At 38.2% G+C, this 24295-nt stretch overlaps 1 protein-coding gene across 6 annotated transcripts in view; it reads right to left on the bottom strand.

Annotated features, from left to right (window-relative positions):
- BDP1 (B double prime 1, subunit of RNA polymerase III transcription initiation factor IIIB) overlaps positions 1-24295 on the bottom strand; it is a 51768-nt gene that overhangs the window by 12857 nt on the left and 14616 nt on the right. For 4 of the 6 annotated variants that reach the window (XM_064640969.1, XM_064640968.1, XM_064640967.1 and 1 more), the window contains exons 12-32: positions 23283-23442; positions 20997-21073; positions 19457-19601; positions 19217-19296; positions 18464-18623; positions 17315-17397; positions 16270-16501; positions 15102-15289; positions 14198-14414; positions 13524-13711; positions 12972-13173; positions 11448-11563; positions 10511-10727; positions 9846-10030; positions 7121-7316; positions 5896-6113; positions 4180-4570; positions 2575-2673; positions 2253-2289; positions 1739-1822; positions 870-1101 (exon numbers count right to left, since the gene is read on the bottom strand). In XM_064640969.1, coding sequence (XP_064497039.1) covers positions 870-1101; positions 1739-1822; positions 2253-2289; positions 2575-2673; positions 4180-4570; positions 5896-6113; positions 7121-7316; positions 9846-10030; positions 10511-10727; positions 11448-11563; positions 12972-13173; positions 13524-13711; positions 14198-14414; positions 15102-15289; positions 16270-16501; positions 17315-17397; positions 18464-18623; positions 19217-19296; positions 19457-19601; positions 20997-21073; positions 23283-23442 — 3507 coding nt within the window. The remainder of the gene's footprint in view (positions 1-869; positions 1102-1738; positions 1823-2252; positions 2290-2574; positions 2674-4179; positions 4571-5895; positions 6114-7120; positions 7317-9845; positions 10031-10510; positions 10728-11447; positions 11564-12971; positions 13174-13523; positions 13712-14197; positions 14415-15101; positions 15290-16269; positions 16502-17314; positions 17398-18463; positions 18624-19216; positions 19297-19456; positions 19602-20996; positions 21074-23282; positions 23443-24295) is intronic. The other 2 variants (XM_064640970.1, XM_064640971.1) reach the window with 2 other exon arrangements.

The raw sequence follows: 24295 nt of genomic DNA on the forward strand, positions 1-24295 counted from the left end.
GTTCAGATAATGAACAGCTGAAATACAGGCTGCAGCTGGCAGAGGAGAAAGAAAACTATTTGGCAGAAAAAAAAAATCATCTGGGAATTGATATAGGCAGGTATACTGCAAACTAGGGTGTTCCCTACCCAAAGGAAAGAAAAAAAAGAACAACTGAAATATTTAAATAACAGGAGAAGATCAGAAATCTAACACTGATCATATGATAGTAAGTTCTGGTTTAATAATATAATCAAACTGGACATAAAATATCTTGGATTATTATTTTTTAGAGTCATAGCAACAACTAGTCTCATAGTCTGCTCAAGCAATCAACAAGTTAAATAGTCTTTCAAATAATACATAATCACCAGCAGATTTTTTTCTGAAAAAGTGTCCCATTAAGTTGTTTGATCATTTACAAATGCAAAATTATAGAAGCTAAAGCACTAAAAACCATAATGATAGAAAATCAACTGGTTCCTTCCTATCCCTTTGCTCTAAATCTTTGATTTACATCCCACAGCAGCAGTGACACTTAAGCAATTTGCCTTGGTCTGATTAGCTGTAGAGAACTTTGGGAAAATGAGCTTGGTAATTAACAGTGATCCAATATAACTTAGCCTGAATATTCTTTTCTCTCCCAAAAGGGCAAATATCAGGAGTAAAAAACAAGTTCTACATCGCCAAAAGTACATACAAACATCTTATGAAAATCATAAGAAAGAGACAAGAGAGGTTTTTGCAGATTACATACCAAATTACACAAACTGAGAAACCTTTACTAAGGCAAGGTTGCTTGCAATTCAATAAAAATGCCAGAAGGAACCTAGCGAAAGTAAGCAGTGTCAGAAGATTTCTCACTGAAGAAAATGAAACAGTAATTTAACCTGGTGTCAGTAGCATCCTTCTCCAAATATTCTTCTATGCCAATTCTTGTGCCAGTGCTTTGATTCTCTACATTGATGTTGCTTCCGTCCTCAGAAGGCAGCAATTCCTTGGTAGAAGTGTCTGAAGAAAGTAAATACTGACTAGAAGTTCTATTTTCTTTGGAGTAAGCACAGGTTACAAGGCTGTTACCCACGTCGAACTCACCTTGAGCAGGTAACGCGTGTGTCCGTTCTGGTTAACAATAAACAGAATAGAAAAACATGATTTAAAACACTCAGGTTTGGCATTTACATACAGCTATATAACTTCAAACCTCATTTAACAAAGTTTGTATTCTCCAAGGACACAAATTCAAATCCCAGATAAATGCAGTCATAAGTGCACACTTTTGATAGTAAGAACACAAAAACTAACATTCAAACAATGAAAGTAGATAATAAATTCTAAATAAAACCTATAAAAAACTAGAATAAACTTAGGTAATTTCAGGTTGTATCTAGTTAGGGAGAAAAAAGCTATGCTTCATATTAAAGGTCTGAAAAGATCACTGAAAGTTACAGTCTTTTAACCTTGATCCCTTTCTTTTGTCCAGTGTGACCAGATCAATTCAAACACATCCTTCCTAAAACAGGTCTCAAAACATTTTTCTAGCACAGTGATGCAGTTGGCTGTGTCCAGTAGAATGCCTATTTCCAGCCAACCTGCATTGGCCAGACTCACTACACCTTACAACGCAACAGGACTAAAGGCATAAAGGACTCTTGACCTCCTGCTATGCAGTAACATGCAGAAGAGCTTTGCAGCCACTCTCCCATCCCTCCTTAGATGGCTCTAGAAAGCACAATTTGTTCCATAAATCAGATCATACCTTCAGGGCTTGTTTTTAACTGGAAATTTGGATCACCCATGGCAAGTAAAGTCATAGCAGCTTCAGTGCTTCCGTCGTTAACTCCTGTGAAGTTGTTCACACACATTAAAAGTCAAAAGGACATTAACCAGAAATCCACTAACCCGTACTCAAAAAGCATTTGACACTACCACCAAAATAATGAAGTGGCTGTTTTTTAAATTGACCTCATTTGTGGATCAAAACGCTTGTAGACAAACAGCCATTCTCATCCAGTAAATTCAAACTACTGTAAAAACACTGAGAAGCAGCATGGCTGCCTTAAATGGTGCACTGGATACAGGTGGCAAGATGTTGGCAGCAGAGGCGCTGCCCTGGGCCACAGGCAGTTGCAACTGACCCCCTGCAGGACACAGCTGAACCTGTCAGCCAGGAGGGTGGCACCTTTGGAAAACGTATTTTTAAGAAAGGGGAAAATATATATATTAGTAGTAAGTTAACAGGAAATAGATGAGCAAGATGGTTTCATAGCTACCTTTGTCCACATCTGGATTTTCACGTATGGTAGTTTCCTTAAATACAAAGAAAAACAATATCAAAGCTCCACATAAAATGACTCCACAATTTTACTTTAATGCCTACAGGAAAATTCTCTGCCCACAGGTTACCCTGGCTTTAAAGGGTAACAATATTTACCTTACATAGTTTTCCTATAGCTGTGCCCCTCATATCTGTGTGGGATGAGTTTAATAAGCTACACTGTTACATGCAGACATGGCAATAAGACACTATTGAAATAGCTTTGTATGTACTATGAAACAAACACAAGACATTCTTACAGCTGTTGAGGTGCTTACTTTTTCTTCCCTCTGTACTACGGGTTGGACAGATGCATGAGAAAGACTTTCAACATCAGTAGCCATCTGCATATCTGGTACATTCACAGGTATTTCGAGCTGTGAAAATAATTTTAAAAGTATTTCAGTTCATCACACAGAAGAAAATCTGTCAAATGCAAATTTTTATAAACCTCATCTACTTACAAGATCTTCAGCATCTAGTGGTATCCTTCCTAAAAATGGTACCTTCTGATTTGAGAAGGCATCAGTGGTATGAACTGGAGGCAGAACAGGTAGTGCTACTTGTAACTAAGGGGAAGCATCAGACAACTTAAGACCTTGTTTCTAGTTGCTCATTACTCCACCAAACTAAGTTATGCAGTTGAGATCTTTCATGATGACTATTTACCTCAAATGGGTTTTGTTAGTGTTCACACTTTTTCTGCTTTATAAGTCTTCAGGAAGGAAAAACAGTTCACCCTTTTTCCAAAGTAAGAGAGGGAATAGACATACCCACACACAGCAACACACCCACTGTTTTACCTAATTTCTTTTCCTTCTTCTTAATCACTCTCTTTTCACTAAGAGGTTCAGACATTTGACACTTTCAGCAATGAGGACTTGAAATTTGACAGAAAGGTTACAATATTTCTAAGTAGGTTTTCATGAAAAACACTGTTCAATCTGGGTGGCTTTCAAAAGCTTGCACTTTTACAGATACTTTCTACTGACCTATTTAAATTTAACAATAGCTGAGTTCTCAGGTAATCTAACAGTGTCCCTCACTAGTACTCATGCCTCCTGTGTGTTTAATCAGGAAACTTGATTGTCATCCCCACACATAATATATATTCCCCATCTTTGAAATCCATGATTCAGCAAAAGTTTCCATGCAGCAACTTTGCTTCCCATAATTATTCTAGTCTCCCTTGGTGTTTTGCCTGAGCTTTAAATTCTCCTGCTATTTCACCCAGTGAAAGAAATGGCGTGATTGAGGAGACAAAAAATAACCAGTATTTCAATGGGAGAAGAGAGGAAGATGACTAGCAATATTTTGCTTTGCTTTTACATGCAGCTTTTGCTTCATCTATGCAACTGTCTTTATATCAATACAGAAGGCTTCTTACCCTCTCTTCTAATTTCACCTTATCCCACGGGAGAAGGGAGTGAGCAAGCAGCTCTGTGTGCCTGGCTGCTGCTGAGGTCAGCCCACTAGGCAGTTAAAGTTTCTCGGCAATAGGGACACAAATACACAGAAACATTGCCCTCACACCCTCATTTCCTAACATTCAAATGTAAAATTGAAATGCTCCATTTGATCCATCTGGGGTCTCAAAACACATAGTAAGTGAGCATGGTAGTCTGTGGCATATTCAATCCCAATAAACAAACTGGCAAGCACCTTGAAGACCTATACACAGTTTGTAAATGTAACCACACAACTGGACTTTAGTATTACGTTCAAAACCTAGTATATTTGCCAACATCCCTACTAACTCTCAATACCATTCTTAAATAAAACTGAACTGGGATCAAACTCAAATACTCAGAGATGCAATTAGAATAAAAGCTTTTTAAACAATCAGAAAAAAAGTACATATGCAGAACTCAGCTACACAATACCTCCTCCATGGTTTCCTCTATCTGAACAGGAACAGGTTTTGGAGATCGAAGACCTACAGGAACAAACACTGGAGCCTTGTTCACTTCCTCAGGTGAAAAGCATTCATCTTCATCATCAAGTTCAAAGTCATCTGCCTCCTCATCCTCCTCCTCTTGAGAAGCCCGGAGGGTGACGAAGGTTATCTTTGAACTTCTGGGTTCCTTCCCAGATTTTTTTCTATGTTTAGTTTTCAAACTTTTGCCTCTAGTAACACTCAGTTTAGCTTCTTGCCTTTGATTCCCCTTCTCACTCCAATCAGCCTCACATTCAGAGGCAGAAGAAGTAGCAGTTCTTAGCTCCAACACATGTTTTGGCAGTGCTATCCGTTTTGATGATCTCCTGAACTGCCCTCTAAAGTACAGAACAAAAGCAAGTTTAAAAAACAACAAAGTCCAAGACATTCTGAAGAGAGGGGTACTACACATCAAAACAAATTCAATTAAAAAGAGAAAAGAGATAACTGTAATCAATAATGCAAACTATTTAATTCTTAACTTATAGTGACAAATAAGCATTTAATCAGAAATCCCAATTTCTTCATGTATACACGAAGTACTGATTGTAAATGTGTATTAAGGAGTTTCAGAAATCTGCACAAACTTGTAAGATACAGAATTCTTTGATTAGAAAAGGATGAATTAACTTTCATTTTGAGGGATGTCACATACTTTTTAAGTCACGGGAACATTTCCAGTTCTCTTTTACTAAAGCTACACTAGAAACCCCAAACTATGATAGTTTTGCTGATCAGACTAATGTCTAGCAACTGGAACTGCTAGATGATAACTACTTATCTGCTCTGGTTTCTCAGCCAGCAATCTCTTTGATAATCAGTTGCTCACTGTTTCTCTCCTCAAAATCATGGGCACAACCACTTTTGAGTACCAAAAGTAATTGCAAGCCTCCCCCCAAAAACAACCTCCTTGGTAAACTGGCGGGGAGTGGAAACAGATGGCAGCAGAGGATACTTCCAGTACAAAGTTTCTGTTTAGGTTAATCCCACAATTAACCTGTACAAAGTGGGCCTGACCAATAATACTGTGATGAAATGCCTGCTTAAAGGGATTGGGGGGAGTAATGGGATATAAGTCTACTTGGCTTCAGGAAGGCTTTTGACACCATCTGTTACAGCATTTTTGGACAGAAGCTATAGTCGACCTTATCAACATCAGCAATACCACGTCAGGTGTGGTTTCAGGTCCCCTGGTTCAGGAATGATATTGAGGAAATAGGGTCCAGAAAAGGGCACTCAGGATTGTCCTGAGCTTGTGGGACATGGCTTCAAGAAGAGGTAATCTAATCTAATCTAGGGAATAGAAGGGCTAGGTGTCCACAACTACATGGTGAGGGGGTTACAAAAATAACAGGGACCAACTAATCTCAGTAGCAGCAGATAATATACCATTTCCCCCAAATATGGGTACTTCAAAGTCCTCCCCTACAAAATCAGGAATTCCTGTTGAAACAATGGGATGGATTGGTGATAGTGCTGGTTGTGTTCATTTTATGAGAGAACAAGCAGGGTAAGAGACATTGGGGTATCTGCATGCATCTGGTCAAGTTCAGATGGAAGACACATGGACTGACATGCTGCAGAAATTCAAATAACACACTACAGAACTATGGCTAATAATTACCAAGTAGCTGAGTTTACAAAACAAAATTAGCTGTTTTACCTTGTAAGATTGTCTGATTGTTTCTCCTCAGAGGTAGAAAGCTGAAAATCCTCATCTTGTTCTACTTGACTCTCACACTCTGAGGATACCTCTGGAGACTGGAGTGTAATATCCTGCCTGGTTCGTTTACAAGATGTTTCTTCAACATCCTCTGTAAAATTGTGTTTCTCTGTAGACTCTGAGAAGGATGCAGCTTCCACTATGTTACTGGAATTTTGCTGAACAGAGGAGACAATTACTATCATAATAAGTGCCAAACATTTTTAAACTGGTTTTGGTGATAAGAAGATTTAAAGAACTAAGTTTGAGGTTCTTGACAACATGCCCAGCTGACACCTCTGATAACTTAGGACACATTTCCTCATTGCCTTTAATTCTGCCTCTATAGCAGAGGCTATATATCTATGATGCCTGAATTCCCAGTGCTGCTAGTAGTTAGTAGACAAGGACCATGCTCAATTTATCAAGAGCAACAATTCTTTAGAAGCTGGAAAGATTAATAGTTTTCTAAAACTACCTATTAATTTAAAGAACAATTTGCAGAATGGAAAAATTATCTTTTTCTGCCTTGGGAACAAACTAGGAAGAAAATACTGCCATACTTTAGAGAACAGCACTTAAATATTTTTTGACATATGTACAGACAAACATGGCAGCCACAGTTCTGTCAACTAAGGATACTTGCCCAAAATAATATGTTAACTGAAAAATTTTAGTCATCCATCTAGAAAATAGGGAACACCAGAAAAACTTGATTCAGGTATTGCAGCTTTAGACTGAGAAGGAACTAGCCTGGACTAAGTTAGGCAAATTTAAGCAGAAGAAGGTCTGAACTTTGTTCACATTCATTTTAACTTAGAAGTATACTCACACAAGTTTCAGGTAATATCTGATGTTAAGACAACTGCCTTAATTTCCATTGTTCAATGAATAAAAAACATTAATTATTAACAGTGTTAACATGTATTTATTGTAATGCAGAATTACAACCACATAAAAAGCAGAACTTAAGAAAACACTGTACTTCAAATATTTCCACAGTTTTTAGATTCTATGTCCATTTAGAATCCACATAATTTCCAGTAATGAATTAAAAAAATATAAATCAAATTATTACATTAGCCTTTCCCAGCAATATACTGGATTTCTGTGACATCTATGGTTCTGAGAACTTAAGCAAAAGAATTGATGTATAATTGGCTCAAAACATGTGATGAAGACTTACCATTGATACATCTGTTTTTAATAACAGCAAACATTCTTCTTCATTTCTGTTCTCAGTGTTGCCCTCTTCTTTGTTTTCACTTTCTTTGGGATAATCCCTTTTTCTAGTAAGGCTCATTATGTTTGACCTTGGGATCCCGTAGAGTTCCCTTGCTCTCTGTTCACTTTCTTCTCCAGAACTTAATTCATCATTGGACCTACAAAAATATGTTTCAACTTTTACTTCTGAGGAACTACAAAATACACTCTACAAGCTTGCTTACTATCCAAAATTTAAGACTTCCAGCGAGAAATGAAATTGTTTTCTGAATATTTATTTGTTTAGTTGGTTAAGTTTAAATAAACATAAAGGAGGAAAAAAAACACTGCAAAAAGGAGGTAATTCCTCTGCAGCAATGAACTTTTCTGATTGCTTTTGGGAAAAATTTTTGGAAGGAAAACAACACTAAAACAACACTACATTAAGGTAGAGTAGAAAATTTCAGCTATACCAACATAGGTTTCCAAAATTAAGAAGCCAGAGAAACATTAATATTCAGCAATTCCAGTGCTCAAGGCTCTACTGCTTTCAAAGAGGACAATATTCTTACATCTTTTCAAGCACATTCAGCTCAGTAAGATAGAAATCTTGGGCTTCTAAACTCAAGACTTGGAAAGAGGCAAGAAGGAGAATCCAGGGAATTACAGTCTAGTCAGCCTCATCTCAGTCCCTGGGAAAATGATGGAACAACTAACCCTGGAAACTACTTCCACACACATGAAAAAAACAAGGTGACTTGGAGTAGTCACCATGAATTCACAATGGGGAAGTCATGCTTAACCAACTTGATAACCTTTTACAATGAAATGACTGCCTTGATAAATGAAGGGAGAGCAGTAAAGAGTGTCTACCCTGACTTCAGTAAGGCTTCTATCACTGTCAGGGGAGACAGACAGTGATAGGGTCTTAAAGATGGCAAAGGGATTGAAGCATCTCTTGTAAGATGAAAGGCTGAAAGAGCAGGAATGGCTCAGCCTAGAAAGAAGGCTCAGGGGGATCTTCAATAGCTACATAAAAACCTAAAGGGAGGATGTGAACACAACAGACCCAGGCTTTTTCTGGTGGTGCCCAGTGCCAGAACAAGAGACAAAAGAGACAATGAGCAAAAAATAGAGGACAAGGAGGTTCCTTCTGAGGATCAGAAAATACCTTTCCACTGCTCGGGGTACTAAGCCCTGGCACAGGCTGCCCACAGAGACTGGGGAGTCTCCATCCTTGGCAATACTGAAAAGCTGTGTGGACGTAGGGCATTGGGCAACCAGCTCCAGGTGGCCTTGCTCGATCAAGAGAGTTGTACCAGAAGACCTCTAGCAGACCCTTCCAACCTCAACTACTATGGGTTGAACTATGGGAGTCTCTGAAATTCCACCATCACAGAAGCCACAAAGACTGTAAAGTAAAACCCTTGTCTTGTTAGCACAAAGACTCTGGGATATGATTTCAGTGTAAGTTACAGAGGAGATTTTAAGCAGAGTTTCAGACACAGGTGAGAACCAGAAGCTAATTTTAGAGAAAAGCAAAAGTGAATTGATTTGAGACTGCTCTGCATTAGTTTAGATCGAACAAAAGGTACCTTATAGCACAACTCAGAACTGTTACATGTAAATGACACTATCTATCTGCCTTGTATTGCACATACATAAAAACCATCCCCTCCACCAAGAGAGTCGGGGACTCTCTCTTGATGACTGCACATCATTGCAGGAACTTCTAATTCAAAGAAAAACTGAAGAGACTCTGAATACATCTTAGACAGCAAGCTCATTTTATGTTTCTCTACTTGCCATTTCTCAATTATAAGTGAGTGCAAAGGGTGCTGCTCAGCCTTTGGTCCACATTCAAAGTGCACTGTACCCTAAGAATGTATTACTGAGAAATTCAGACAGCTAAACTATGATTACTTGCTTCTACCCTCATCTGCAAAGTACCTTCTAAAAAGGCAAACAGCCTTGAGTAAAATTCTGTTAAAATTCTTATATTACTTAAGGATGCCACCTAGTGACTTTCACAGCACATAGTATGTAACGACTAGTACAGCTCAGAGCCTATACTTCCAAAAGCAAGTGCTGTATGGAAACAACTGGACAAATGGACAAACTTTTTAAAGGGCTGTTGTGGTTTAACCCCAGCTGGCAAGTAAGTACGATGCAGTCGGTCACTCCCCAGCTCTGGTGGGGAGGAGAGCTGGAAAGCAAAAGTAAGCTTTGTGGGATTAGATAAGAACACTTTAATAACTGAAACAAAATAAAATATAAAATAATGAAAGAGAGAGTCAGACAGAGGAATAAAACCAAGAGAAACAAGTGATACACAATTGCCCACTACTTGCTGACTGATGCCCAGACCATGCCCAAGCAGCAATCAGCAGCCCCTGGCCACCTTCCCCTAGTTTATATACTGAGCTTGATGTCCTATGGTATGGAATATTCCTTTGGCCAGTTCAGATCAGCTGTCCTGGCTGTGCTGCCTCCCCACTTCTTGTACACCTGCTCACTGGCAGAGCATTGGGAAGCTGAAAAGTCAGGGTAAACACTGCTCAGCAGCAACTAAAACATCAGTGTGTTATCAACATCGTTCTCATACTAAATCCAAACACAGCACTGCACCAGCTACTAAGGGAAAATGAGCTCTATCCCAGATGAAACCAGGATAAGAGCTTTTATACTTTGCCAAAAGGGAACTTTACCTTTCTGTGGCACCCAGAATGCTTCCCATAGCATCTGTAGATGGACACTCTTCTTGCCCTCCGTTGCTGTGGTCGTTTGGTGGCTTTTTAGAAGAACAGAGCATTTCTGACTTCATACATCTTGAATTTATGTCTAGATTGTCATTCTTGGCCAAATCTCCCACAAACAATACCTCCATGTCATCCTTAGATTAGAAAAAACAACAACAACAATATTAGCATTGCAAATTATGATTGAGCTGTTAACCTTAGATAAAACTTTGTTTAAAAGCTTTCAAGTAGTTTATGGCACCATCACTGTTGCTTATTCTTCTAGGGAAAGTATTTAACTAATAAAATAGATACTATGACCAGTGCAGTCTTTCATGAGCAGCCATAAAGGAGCTCAGAAGAAACCCAGCAACAGAAATATGGCAGGTAGGTACCTATTCATGTATCAAGAATATAACTGAAATGTCAAAGTTTAAGTGAAGTCTTTAGATATCTTATCTGTGACAGGATTTTGGAACACCTCATATTAGGGTGTAAATATTGAACAAGAATTCTCACTAGTCCAAAATTAATGGCTGCATTTACAACAACTTATTTAGACGTCAAAAAAAACCAGCTGGTGTGGAGCCAAGCATCAGAAAGTAAAGCCAGAAATACATGAATAGAATTCTCACTGTTGAGAGAGGTTTTTCTGATTCTTCTGCCACAGACAGTTTTTCTCCTTTATTCATTTCTTCCTCATCTGGAGAATCAAGTTTTTGTGCTACTGGAGGTTCTTTTTTGCTATATGCTTCTTCCAGGTTTGGTCCAGTTCTTAGAGCTTCAAGCCTTGTGAGTTGTCCTGGTTTCTGAGCACCCAGCTTGCCTTCTTGGGAGGTAGATTTTTCAGCACTGGTGAATTTAAAGCAAAGAAACAAAACAAAAACAAAACAGAAAAAAAACACACACAAAAATTATGTCACTTGACTTTGGCTAGGAGGGGAAAAAAGCACTTCTCCACTTATTAAATTTTGAATCAACACTTATACAAGAGGGTTAGAGATTGATGGACTGCTTTGTTTAAGATCAATAAAATTGTATTTTCAAATATATATTTCTCACTTATGGTTAAGTTGGAGAAGGAATAACAGAATTTCTTTCTCAAGGCATTTTTAACATTAAGAAATAAGTTGTTTTGATAACCATACCAACATCAAAGTATCTGCAGTCTAAGACACACTTCAGATCTTATTTTAACAAGAGCAGTAGTAAAACAGAAGAGCACACTGGGATGAGTGAAAGATAAGTTTCTGATATTTTGCAAAATTTGTATGTGTTACCTGTATGATTGCTACTTATGCAAATACAAATCCAATAATAAAAATGCTTGGTCAGGAAGAGCTATGAGGTCCTACAGATCAAGTATGTACCAGATAAACAATGACAAGTAGTTCAGCTCAAAAAAAAATGTGCTCTGAAAACACTGAAAGAAGCTGTCTATAGGCATTGAAAATTAAACTTTGGGGAAAGACAAAAAAAACAAGGAACAAGAGAACTGACATTTGCAAAGGTGTCTCATTATGCACGACAGGAAAGCCTTTCAAATGTAATTTCGCTAAACTCAAACCTCACCTGCTTTGTTCACATAAAGTGTTTCCAGAAATAGAGGGCACCTGAGGCACCTCTTGCTGTTCCTGTTCCTTTCTGCTCAACACAGCTGCTTGACACAATACAGCTTCATTTTCATCCTTTGATTTACAGTAAAAGAAGTATGAAGAGAAATAGGAACAAGTAAGTTTCTAAAACAGATATATTTTATATACAAAAATATAAACTGCACTATTTTCTCAATTAGAATAAAGATAAGAATCATGCTATCATAATTCAATTCATAGGCAAGAAATAACAGAAGTCTTTGTAGTTCTGGGCTACCCAGAGTTAAGCTCTTAAATACAATATGCACCCACATATTAAGGGTAACACTTTTCCTTTCAGCATTCAATCAACTCTCTATTACATAAAGCACTGTGGAAACAAAATACTTCAGCAAATGTAAAACCTTTGAAAACTGGACACTGCAGCACAGACACACCCGAGCCACAACAACATAAGCTCAGATCCAGAAAGCCTTATGAAGCTTTACTTCTGTATTTGCCACACTGGCTCCACAAAGAAGCCAGTGAAACATATCCTTCACCACGCCAGGTCTGTAACAGCTTTATTTGTAAAGAGGAGCATCAGACCCGCTCTGTTTCTACAGACTTGCCCAGCACAGAGCAGATGCAGTGCGTGGTTCACAGGTTAGAACAGTCAAAGCTGAACCACAAGGAACTGTCTCAGCGAGGGGTGAGCCAACACTGTGGCGCTGAGAGGGAGACGACAGACGTAGCACACCTGTGCTCCTGTGCACCACACAAGTACTCCACGCAGGTTCAAGAACAAAACCAGCTATAACCACTCCAAAAAAATGAGTCACTCCAACAAAGCTTAGCTGTGTTTGAAATGTGAGGCAAGTCTACACAGATATGCCTATATCCATGACATGATTCATGTGCAATCCACAAAATGGTTACAGAGAACTCATCGTACTGTAATGGTTTTTGAGGATTTCAACCCCTTTTACAGTCCCTAGTAAAATGTCTGTGGGGATACACAGTTCAGGTGAATGACTCAAACTACTTGTGTAAAGGAGTATCAGGCAATGGTGAAGCCAGTTAAAACTTATCAAATTGATAAAACTTTTTTTTTTTCATAAAAATAACTATGTTTTGCCATCACTTGATGTACTGTACTAAATTCCTAAACACACACTTGATTCATCCAAACAGGAAAGACGAAATGAGCAAAAAAAGCTAAGTGTTATGCATTTTTGTTGTAGAGTTTATATTAAGAGTGCATAAACCTTTTCACTATCATGTAATCCAATCAAAATCAGATCCTCATGTTACAGAAAAAAATAATAGTTAAACTTTTAGACTTCACTGCTTTTATACATGCAAGGGTATACATGCAACTTGCCAGGGTTTGGGAATTTTTTTCAACTAGTATATTGTCTCAGCTTCAGGGAGTGCAACTTAAATGTTCTAATTTAATTCATAAAGCAGAACCCGCAACTTTGAATCAACTTTGAAGGCAAAAGCGCTTATTAAGACTTACAATGGCAGTACTGGCAAGCTCATCTTTTTGCAACACTAAGTGCTTTTCTTCAAGCTTTTTATTCTTTTCATTTTCTGATACTTTTAACTCCTTCTTTCCAACAGCTCTTACCACGTTTGGCTTGTACCTCTGGAAACTGCTCCGCACTAACTGGATGTGTGGAGGAGGTTTTTGTTTACTTTCTTCTTCAGTGCTATTTTTGCTATCAATGCAAAGTTAGATGGGGAAAAAAAGAGGAAATTTAATACAAAACCATGTTACAGAAACAAATGCAGGTTCCCTATTTTTACATATAAAAACAGTGAGTTTTTAAAAGAATCCCATCAGGCCCCATAGATTTTTAAGGATCTAGATGAAGTAGCAGATCCCGCACAATTTCAGGATCGATTGGGAGTTGTTACTGGAATTATCACTAGTGTCAAAACCGTAAGAACTCAAACTTTGTGCAGTATTTTTATTAGATTATCTTTGCCACTAAGGAATCCATTGGTAATTTCCTTTTAAAATACTTTCATTGTTACAGTCAGGAACCAAAAGTAGCTAAGGCCTTACCCTGCGTTAGTAGTTAAAATACCATCTTGGTTAATATCAGGTAGACACAACTCGAGTTCACCATCTTCTGATCTTGAAGATGTTTTTGGGGATTTACAACTTGGCCTCTCAGAAATCTCCTGAACATGAAGTGACATCTCCTTTCCCAAGGGTTCTAGTGGTTTTAGGACTTCATACTTTCCTGGTTTCTGAAAAATGTAAACACAAGAACCAGAGCAAGTCATGATAATAAACCCAACACAGACATTACGATGTCTATGAAGTTTAGTACTAATCACACTCTAAAGTGTTTCCTGCAAAATTCCTCTAACTGCTCACTAACCATTTCCTAATCTTTCCAGGACAAATACACATTTTTTTATATTAAACTTAAATAGCTTCAAATCCAGATTCCTTCTTTGCCATCTTGTATTAATACTTTTCTTTCTTCACTGTCAACTCTACAAAGCCACCTTGGGTCAGAAAGACATTTGGACACGTAAGGAGAGATACACTCATCTTTTTCTCTTCACATACAACCAAGTGAAAAGCACAGAAGTTTTAATGTACAGAATTTTATCTTTTGAGAAAATTGTTTCAAAATTTATTAACTTTGTATTTTTTTAAATCATCAGTATTTCATTTCACAAACCCAAAGGCTCAAATACAATGTAATAAAAAAAAAAAAGCCTCACATCTGTGTCAGGAAGGATACTACATTCACTGTCACACTTTGTCAAACTTTCTTCCTTGTTGATATCTTTTTGTAATACACCTTTATTATTTATATCCAGCACTTCTTTTCTATTAGTTGTCATTCTTAAATTTGGCTTTGGTCTCTGGAATCGACTCCTAAGTAGCCGAGCTGATGATAAAACAGTTTTCTCCTCTTCCTTCTGAGGATGAGATTCCCTACAAAAACAAACAGAAGAGCAATCAAAAGCATGGGACAACATGGCATACTTGTATGCAGCTCTCAGAGCAATAACAAAGTTACTGACATGAAAAAAGGTCCAATAAAAACAGCAATCACCAGCAAAAGCTTGTGTATCTGATAAATAGATGAGCAAACATAAGTTAAGAGAAGATGCCGTTTCAGAACAACTGCAATTTTCAGTTGAGACCTGGAAGACAGGTTGAGGCATTTCAGGGGATATATATATTTTACAAATGCCTTTGTCTAACCATGTTTAATGTTACTGAGCAGACTTAGAGAACACTTGTAGTTGCCTTTTTTTTTTTAAGGGACACTTTAAGAGGAAACCAAACCCTGTACTCAAGGATTTATATAAGCACATTTGGATGCACTGCTGAGACCAACATGGAGAAGACAACCACAGGAACTAGGCATCATAAAAATGTATTTATTTGGAAATTAGGCCCATAGTCTAAAAGATGAAATTAACATCCAACAGTATATAAACCTAGTGCTTTCAAGCCCTTGGAGTTTTGTTTATTGACGTCTAGTATTGTCTTGATTAAACTTCTCATTATAGATATAAAACTCGTTTGTAATGCTGGAGTTGATAAAATTGTAGAACACCTAGGGATACTGATGGCTTTGACCCATCCTTTCTCTCCATTTAAAATAACCCTTACCCTGTATTGAAATCTGAAACCTGTTTCAAGGCATCTGACAATCCCTTTTCACTTTCACAGCTTTCTGCTTCTGAGGACTTTTCTTGGAAACACTGTCTTGTAGATTTTGAGTTCATCTCAGAATCTGTAGAAACATCCCCTTCTAACATCACAGTGCATGGCTGAGTGTCTTCAAGAACTGTCAAATTCTAAAAGGAATAAAAGTTTCACTCTATTAAGATGAAATATTTGCTTAACCACTCATTTAGGAGAGGAGGGGGCAAATGAAAAAGTTTTAGGATTTCTTACAGAAACACTAAGATGTATTTTTCTTATTGTCATTCAACTAGTATCAGAACATACTGTAAAAGTAAAAAGTTATTTTTCTTTATATTTTCTTTCTGAAGTGGTTGATCTTCCAAGAGACGTTTTTCTTTGCACTTCTTTTTTCAGATCCAGTATCAAGAATACAACAAAGTGAGACATAATCCATTTATCTGTTAGTGCTGGTTTGCCTGAGGTAGAGTTGATTTTCTTCAGAGTGGCTAGTATGGGGCTGTGTTTTGGATTTGTGCTGAAAACAGTGCTGATAGTATAGAGACGTTTTTGTTATTGCTGAGCAGGGCTTACAGAGAGCCAAGACCTTTTCTGCTTTTCATACTGCCAGGCTGGTGAGGGGATTGGGGTGCATGGAAGGCTGGGAGGAGACACAGCTGGGACAATTTACTCAGACTGACCAAAGGCATATTCCAGATCATATGACATCATGCTCAGCATATAAAGTGGGAGGAATGGTGTTTGTCTTCCCAAGTAACTGTTACACACAATGGAGCCCAGCTTTCCTGGGAATGGCTGAACACCTGCCTGCCAACAGAAGGTCTTTATCTTAGCCCACGAGTTCTCTAGCTTTATCCCCTCCAATTATCTCCAAGATCTGCTGGTGGGGGAGTGAGTGAGCAAGCTGGTGCTTGGTTCCCGACTGGCGTTAAACCCAACACCATAGAAAACAGAACCCAAGTGCAAGCATGAGGAAATTTTATGACAATTTAGTTTATGCTGAAAGAATAAACAAAGCATGCAATGGCTGTCCTTACAAATTATGTGGCATGTAGCTAGATCTCTGTTACCAAAGTCTTCTACTAATGACTCAGCAAAACAGCGTGCCTAAGCAACTGCTCAAGAAACTTACACTTTTGAGGCAGGGATCATTGTTTTCATCTCTGTGGTGCATTATATCTTTTTCTGCTTCTCCACCTTTAATTGTCTTCTCTTCAGGATCTTTTTCATCTATAAGTTCTTTTTGCCTTGCAACAGTTCTCCCTAGATTTGGTTTTGGTCTCTGTACTCTGCCTCTCCTTAGAGGAGCGGGATTCAGCAAACTCCGTTTGCTGTCTTCTTGTAAACCCACTGTTTCATTAGACCTGGAAAAACACATTAGATCCATGAATTACATATCATGTCTGAAAGTGGGAGGAGAATTAGAGAAGTGGGTTTTTTTCATTCTTTTTTAGAAACAGTTATTAACGTACGCAGATCTAGAATGTATTACTAGCTTCTTGAACTAATTATCAAACCTAGTTTATCTCTCTCCATCCTCTTCAACCATCTTTCTTTAAAAACAAAAATTTGAGTGTGTTTTTTTTTTTGTTGCTGTTGTTGCTTTAGGTTGTTCTGGGGTTTTCTGTTTGGGTTTTTTTGGGGTGAAGGGGCAGTTGGCTTTTTTTTAAATTTTACTTCTTACAATCTCTTCTGTAAAACCTATTCCTCCTTTTACACTACAGCTACCAATTCTCCACTGAAAAAAAATACAAAACTTAATAAATATGTGCATTAAATTACCCACATGTTGGATTTTTTTTCTCATCCTACCTGACACCTAACACTTAACTACACTTTGAGAACAAACACTTATTCCCATTGTTTAAATACTTAACCACTGAATCAGATGCATTTCAGTATTAAAGCCAGTAGCAAGGCTTGTTTTAGTTTTCAAGGGACTAAGTTTTTTCGCATTTACCATGACTGACTTCTCGTTTAAAAGCACCACTTTAAAAACAAAAGTGCTTAATCTATGTTTCATGCATGAGTAAAGATTCCTATTCTTCCCTCAATTTCTGTCTCATTGCAGAAGTTTTTGAAGAAACTTCTATAATTACCACACTGTGAAGTACTACCACAAGGGATGGCAAATTGCTGGAGAGCAGCACATACCTCCTCATTTTTCTCATACTTACTGAGACACTGTCGCCAGGACTTGGTCATCTTTTTCTGCAGCTTCTTCACTGGTAACATCAGACCTATTACTCTGGTCAGTATTCTGAACAGAAATAAAACATCATGATGTTAACGCTCTTACATTTATAAAGTCCAACATTACCTGACTGACCAAGTAACTGTACATAACAAGAGACAAAACAAACCGCTTGTGACAGACGTATGCAATTACAGGGTACATTTCATAGTCAGAGAGGTGCAGTAAAAACCAGATTGAACAACTAAAGCTATATTTGCTGTAGGACATGAAAGATTATTGGTATCTACTGTTTGCATAACAAGCTTTCAGCATAGCAGAGGTTTCTAAGCAATATCATACTGTCACTGTAGGCTAAGTAAGTGGCTAATTCCTGGTCATACTCTGGGGCAATGTCCTAGTTAGGACAGCTGAGACCAGTTCATCACTGGATGGGTGTAACCCAAAACTGTGTATTCTATAGCCTTCCATGCCATTTCCCAGAAACTGTTATCAATGAACCATTTACACCATCTGCACATAGAGCCTGACTCCCCAGGCTATAAACTAGGTGCTAAGAGGCCTGTGAGATAGGATGTTGCTTTTGTCCTCACACCCATTGAGGAACCCTAGTGCCCTGAGGGAGGTACTGAGCATTCCTGCCTGAACTGGAGGATATATAATCTTGGAGTCTTGGGACCTTTTTAATCACTCTTGGGATCCAGAGGGAGACTGCAGGCCACCACTCTCAACTAGACTGCAGACCACCACTCTCGACTGGACTGCAACCACCACTTTTCAACCAGACTGCAACAGGTTTTCCCCTCTCCTTTTACTTTGGACTCGGGGCCCAAAGAACACCACTCTGTTCATGCCCCAGGGTGCTGGGTTATACATTTGGGTTTTGTGGGTTAAAACCAATTGTTTGTCTGTATAATTGTACTTATTGTGTTATTTTATTAAATTGTTATTCTGATTTATAATCTCTCTTTTGAGTTGAGTTCATTTCCCCTGCTGGTTTACCTTTAAACCTGGTTTACCTTTAAACCAGGCAAAAAAAGAAAAGAAAAACCCCAGAAAGATAACATTACTGTAGCATCCAGCAGCTTTTTAGCTAACGCATTATCTCCATTTATGTTATTCTGTTAAATACCTTTTCAGTTTCCCCTTTAAGCTGTGGATGGGACATTTTATCATTTCCTGCATCTTTTTCAGGCTCTTCTTTCCTTCCAGATGCTCTTGTAATATTAGGTTTAAATCTCTGTCGACATCCTCTAAGTACTGTCTTCACAACTGCAGTTTTTTCAGGTTCTCTGCAAAAAGGATCCAGAACAGTGACATTTACTACAAAATATTCAAGCCTGTGTAATATTCAGTGTCTTGCACAGCTTTTTTTACTGGAATCTGATTGTCTTCAGAATGATTTGCCCAAATTTAGGCAAGTTTCTTCACATGAGAAACAAACTTTGTTTAGTCTTACAGAGTGTGGAAACTCAATTTATCTACTTATTAAAAAGAGATTAATTTTTCACACAGTGTAGGACCTTACCTAGACTGCATACTTGTATCTGCCTCTGCAAGTATCAGAAGCAGAGCCTTTAGCTGACAACAGAGATTAGGAGGAAAGCAAAACCAGAGTTATCAATTCCCGCAATTTCCCCTTTCAAATTCCAAGTACAGTTGGTACTTCATAAAGTAATGCTTTTCTCAACTTTCCAGAAAAGAAATACATACCTTCTACCACAGTGCCACCTGATATCATCCAAGAAAATGCTGAAGTCAATTTTAAGACTTATATTAAAACTTCACCGCTATTGTTGTCTTTTCATAAGAGCATTGTATAGAATAAATTAACAATTATATTTAGTTAATTCCAGGAGACTGGAGAAGTGATCTCAATACTTACTCGGATTCATTATCCAAAGCTCTGTTCTCCACTTCTGTGGCTTCATTTCTGTTTCTTCCTCTACTGTCCTCCTCAGAGCACTGGAACTGAGGCAAGAAATATTACCCTTTGAGAAGTGTGTAGACACCTCAGCAGCATTTCTTAAAATACTACTTATAAGACTGTAGCTGGTCCACAGTATCCGCCTGATGAAAACAGCATCAAGAACATAACATATTAAGTAACACGGCTCCCTCTGACCTTTTCATCTGTATTCTCAGGGTTTGGAGAGGAAGCTTCAGACTCCATTTTGTCTTGTGCTGCTGTCTCCCTCCTTCCAGATGATCTCATCAAATTGGGTTTAGGTCTTTGCAAGCGCCTTCTGTCTGCTGATTTTTCAGTTTTCCTTAAGACATAAAAAGAGCTGGTATAGATGCTTACCAAATATACACTTCAAGTTTTATACGGTCCAAGATGCGCTTCAAGAGCATCACAGACTGCATGAGTCAAGACACTGCATGCAGCGAGAGAATAAACAGAAAAAAAATTTCATCTTTTTGATATTAGAAGACATGCTACAACTTTATTGAAAGAGCATCAAATAAACCTAAACAACTTTGATGGCTTTCAGTGGAATCTACTTAAAAATACCTGAAGGAAGCATTTCATGCCATTAAATAAATAGGAATACCTTTTCTCCTAGGGATTCATGTCAATGAATCTCCTAGGGATTCACAATTCATGTCAGTGTGAACAGGCTTATTGGGTTTAATAGAAACAACAGAAATCTGCTCTATATACAAAATTTTCTATCTGCCTCTCCTGTCCCTCCAAACCATTTCAAAGCTATCTCAGCCATGGAACAGTGAACTGCTGTTTTCAAACACCTTGTCCTACTGCCAACATCCACACGTTACTGAAGAATGGGGTACATACATCACTCTCTGTGTCCTTAACCATTGCAGTGGTGTGTCCAGGGATTCACACAGTGACAAAGCCTTACATCTCACCAACTATCTTCAGATTGGGAACTACTACCTTTTCTTATATTCTTCCTAGGGCAGGACAAATAAAGCTTTGACAGTCTTTATCAGAAGAGCCCTTCCAAATGGGAAAAACAGAAGCATGAAAACCAATTTAGCATGAACTAGTAGCCCCTCCATAAATCACCTTTAAAAATTATATCATGGAATAAGAAATCGATGATCACGCAAAAAGGAAAACTTAAGGCACAGACTTCTTTAAACACCACTGCTCAGTGTAAGAAATAGTCACAAAGATTAACTTCATAAAGGAGTGCAAGTAAGACAGAGACATCTTGGAGTATCTTCTTCAATTCTTGCTCTGAGCTGCAAAGAGCAACAGTGTCCAAACAGGAAGGAAGGAATACACCATAAACATAATGCATACAGTTAATAAGCTTTGATGGACAATTACGAATGTCAAAGAATTAAGTGAGGCCCTTTCATTAAAAAAACAAAATCAACTTTCACAAGCAAGCTTCACCTACAAAGTAGCAGAAATTCATCTCTTGTTCTTGCTGACTTCAGATAGGCTAGATTTCTTTTTCTAAACTTAGTTAAGTCTCCCTCCCTGTTCCCATCTAACATTTAAGTTTTAGTTCAATGAATTGCTCCTCGGTGATCAAAATTTCTATCAAAAAACTTCATCATATACGGAAAACAAGTTATCATGATTTCTGTTCTAGTTCACCTTGCTATGGTCAAGCAGAATTATATCCAAATTGAGTAGACACAGATTTATTTCCAGTACCACTGCAAGGTAAGATAATTCTACTTACATGATTTCAGACTGAGAACCACGTTCTGATGCACTTTGCTTTTCGTCTGGTCTATGTGAGTGATGTATGTCTTTGTTCTGAGTAAGAAAAAAAATGTTGTAGAAAAGAAACAATAAACTTTACAGTAAAGAAGAGCAGAAACAAGATTCCTAAAATAGTTGAGGTTGGAAGGGTCTGCTAGAGGTCTTCTGGTACAACTCTCTTGATCGAGCAGGGCCACCTGGAGCTGGTTGCCCAATGCCCTACGTCCACACAGCTTTTCAGTATTGCCAAGGATGGAGACTCCCCAGTCTCTCTGGGCAGCCTGTGCCAGGGCTTAGTACCCCGAGCAGTGGAAAGGTATTTTCTGATCCTCAGAAGGAACCTCCTTGTCCTCTATTTTTTGCCCATTGTCTCTTTTGTCTCTTGTTCTGGCACTGGGCACCACCAGAAAAAGCCTGGGTCTGTTGTGTTCACATCCTCCCTTTGGGTTTTTATGTAGCTATTGAAGATCCCCCTGAGCCTTCTTTCTAGGCTGAGCCATTCCTGCTCTTTCAGCCTTTCATCTTACAAGAGATGCTTCAATCCCTTTGCCATCTTTAAGACCCTTGGACAGGCTGTGTCCAGTATGTCCGTGTCTCTCCTACCAGGGAGCCCAGAACTGGTCAATACGCCAGGAAATGCTTCTCCTAATGCAGCCCAGCTGTTTTTTCAACTCTGAGGCTACCAAGACCCCCAGGTTCTTTTCTGCAAAGCTGCTTTCCACCTGCTTGGCTTGCAGCATGTGCTGCTGCCTTGGGTTGTTCCTTCCCAGGGGAAGGACTTTGCATCTCCCCTTGTCGAACTTCCCGAGGTTCCTGTCGGCCCCTTTCTCCAGCCTTTCCAGGTCGCTCTGGATGCCAGCACACTCTCCCGGTGTCTCAGCAATTCCTTCCAGATCTGCCTCCTCTGTAGACTTGCTGAGGTTACACCCAGCCCCATCCTCCAGATGATTTAGGGTGGTGTTGAACAGGATTCGACACAGTATTGACCCACAGGGTACACTCCTACTTACTGGTCTCCAACTGGATTTTGTACCATTGATCATAAACCTCTGAACCCAACAATTCAGACAGTTTTTAGTGCACTTCCTTGTCTGATCATCCAGTCCATGGTTCATCAGCTCCCATACGAGAGGATGTTAGGGGAGACAGTGTTAGAAGCCTTACTGAAGTCAGGCTAGACACTCTTTACTGCTCTCCCTTTCTTTTGTACTTTCTAAGATGAAGAATGATCTTAAGGGGAAAGTTTGTGGTGAGATATTAGGAAATTCTACATGTTAGTGTTTCCCTAATGCAACAGGCGAATTATTTGTTCTTTAGCCTTTTAGATATGACATTCCAAAAATTACAATGAAACGGGGATAGAAGAATTATCAAGGGAATGGAACTTCCTCTGTATGAGGAGAAATATAAGATTAAAACTTTTCACCCTGAAAACAACATTATTAGAGAGAGGGAGACATGGCATTATAAACAAGAATAGCTTGAAGATGATGAACAAGAATATCATAAAGATGAACAAGAACTTAACAACAGAAGTATCGCGCATATTAAACTACCATGCAGCATGCTTAAAACAATCCAAAGAATACCCTTTTTTAATTAAGTAAATAATTATCTCAGCTCTGGTATGCAATTCATCACAGAAGTACTGGTAGATGCAAAAAAAGCAGCTAGACAAAGTCATGAGTAAGTGGTACATCAAGGGCTTCAAAATAAACCAGATGCAATCCCAGAAGTTTCTAAACTGCTGGACCTCATTAGAACATACCTGAGGAGAGATCATTCAATCTTGGTCGAGTTTCCTATATCATTCCTGGAACACCCCATGGTAGCCAGTACAGTGGACAAGAGTTCACAGAGGTTTCCTCTCTGAGACAGCACAAACAACCTAATGCTGTCCCCACTCAAATAAGTTTCCAACATTGTACTAGTAAGCGTATGCCAGCAAAATCCTGCTCCAGGGTTTAACTGTTCATTTTGCAATGCTTCACTTTTGGATAATTAAACTGTTCTGCTGTTTTGTCTATGACAAGCATGCACAGTATATTCTCTGAATAAATTCAGGTTAACAGACAATCCATTAAACCCAGCCAAACTGATACTATTTAAATTTTGGTGATGTTCTTAGACCTGATGACTTTTGTCCACCCAATGGTGAAATCATCACAAAAACAATCAAAAAATGGCTTTGATTTAATTTACAAACCTCTTCTAATGATAATGGGCAAGGTCTTGAGAAGAACTACATAAAAAATAAAAATACCTTTGTTTCTCTAGTTTCTTCAGATTGCCTTTCTTGGCTTCTAATCTTTGAAACTGGTAACTCTGAAATCTGGCTTTCCTGTGATGTATCGTCTCTAATATCCCTGGTTCTCGGTTTAGCTGATTCTGTTTCTAATATAACATTGTTGATATCTTCCAAGCTGAAATAAATAAAAGCATACAGCAACATTAGTGTATTTTTAGAAAAAAGTTATTAGTGTTTACAGATAGATCAAGTTGCACAGAAAAACAATGCAATTTCGACATAAGTATCTATGTTTCAGAGAATCTTACAAGTTTTAGTGATATTTGCAGAATAAGAGCTTTAAAACAACTTTTGTACTTTTGCACTGCTATTATAAGATGATGTTTAAATCTGATCTGATTATTCTAGACTAGATTGTTTTTTAAAAACAAACTTTAACAAGAACAGTGTATGCAGAAGCTTCTTTCCTCTCATCCTTTGGGACCATCTATGCTGAGTTCAAAGGCAAATAGCTGTTCCTTCATATGTTTCTAATGAGGTATTAAAGGACATTGTTATTTTATACAGATTCTCAGAAACTTTAATCGCAATACAGCTAAATACAACTAACATGCAAGACTCTCAAGTTGCACTCACAGTTTCATAATGAATTTTTACATTTACCACTTTCACATATATCAAGTCTAACAAACATTCACTTTCTTATAAGTAAAAGTATGCCCAAAATTGAACAAAACAAAAGCTAGCCTCCCACCCAGATTCTGCAAAAATAAAGTCTAAGCGACATTCCTTTTCCACAAGAACCATTTTATTAAAAACAGACAAATTTTTCAAGCATATAGCAACACTACTTAGCAACATTATCAACCAGTGCTTGAAGAGAAATATTAGGAGTTAGAATAAACCAATGCTCTTCCTAAACACTCAAAAAGAATGCAATCAGTTTTGTAAGTGACTTTAGTATTAATGTACATCAATTTTGCAAGCGCAGCCCATCAGGGCAGAGAATATTTTCATATGTTTGATTG

This window comes from Pseudopipra pipra, chromosome Z (genome assembly GCF_036250125.1).
Source record: "Pseudopipra pipra isolate bDixPip1 chromosome Z, bDixPip1.hap1, whole genome shotgun sequence".
Taxonomy (NCBI): Eukaryota; Metazoa; Chordata; class Aves; order Passeriformes; family Pipridae; genus Pseudopipra; species Pseudopipra pipra.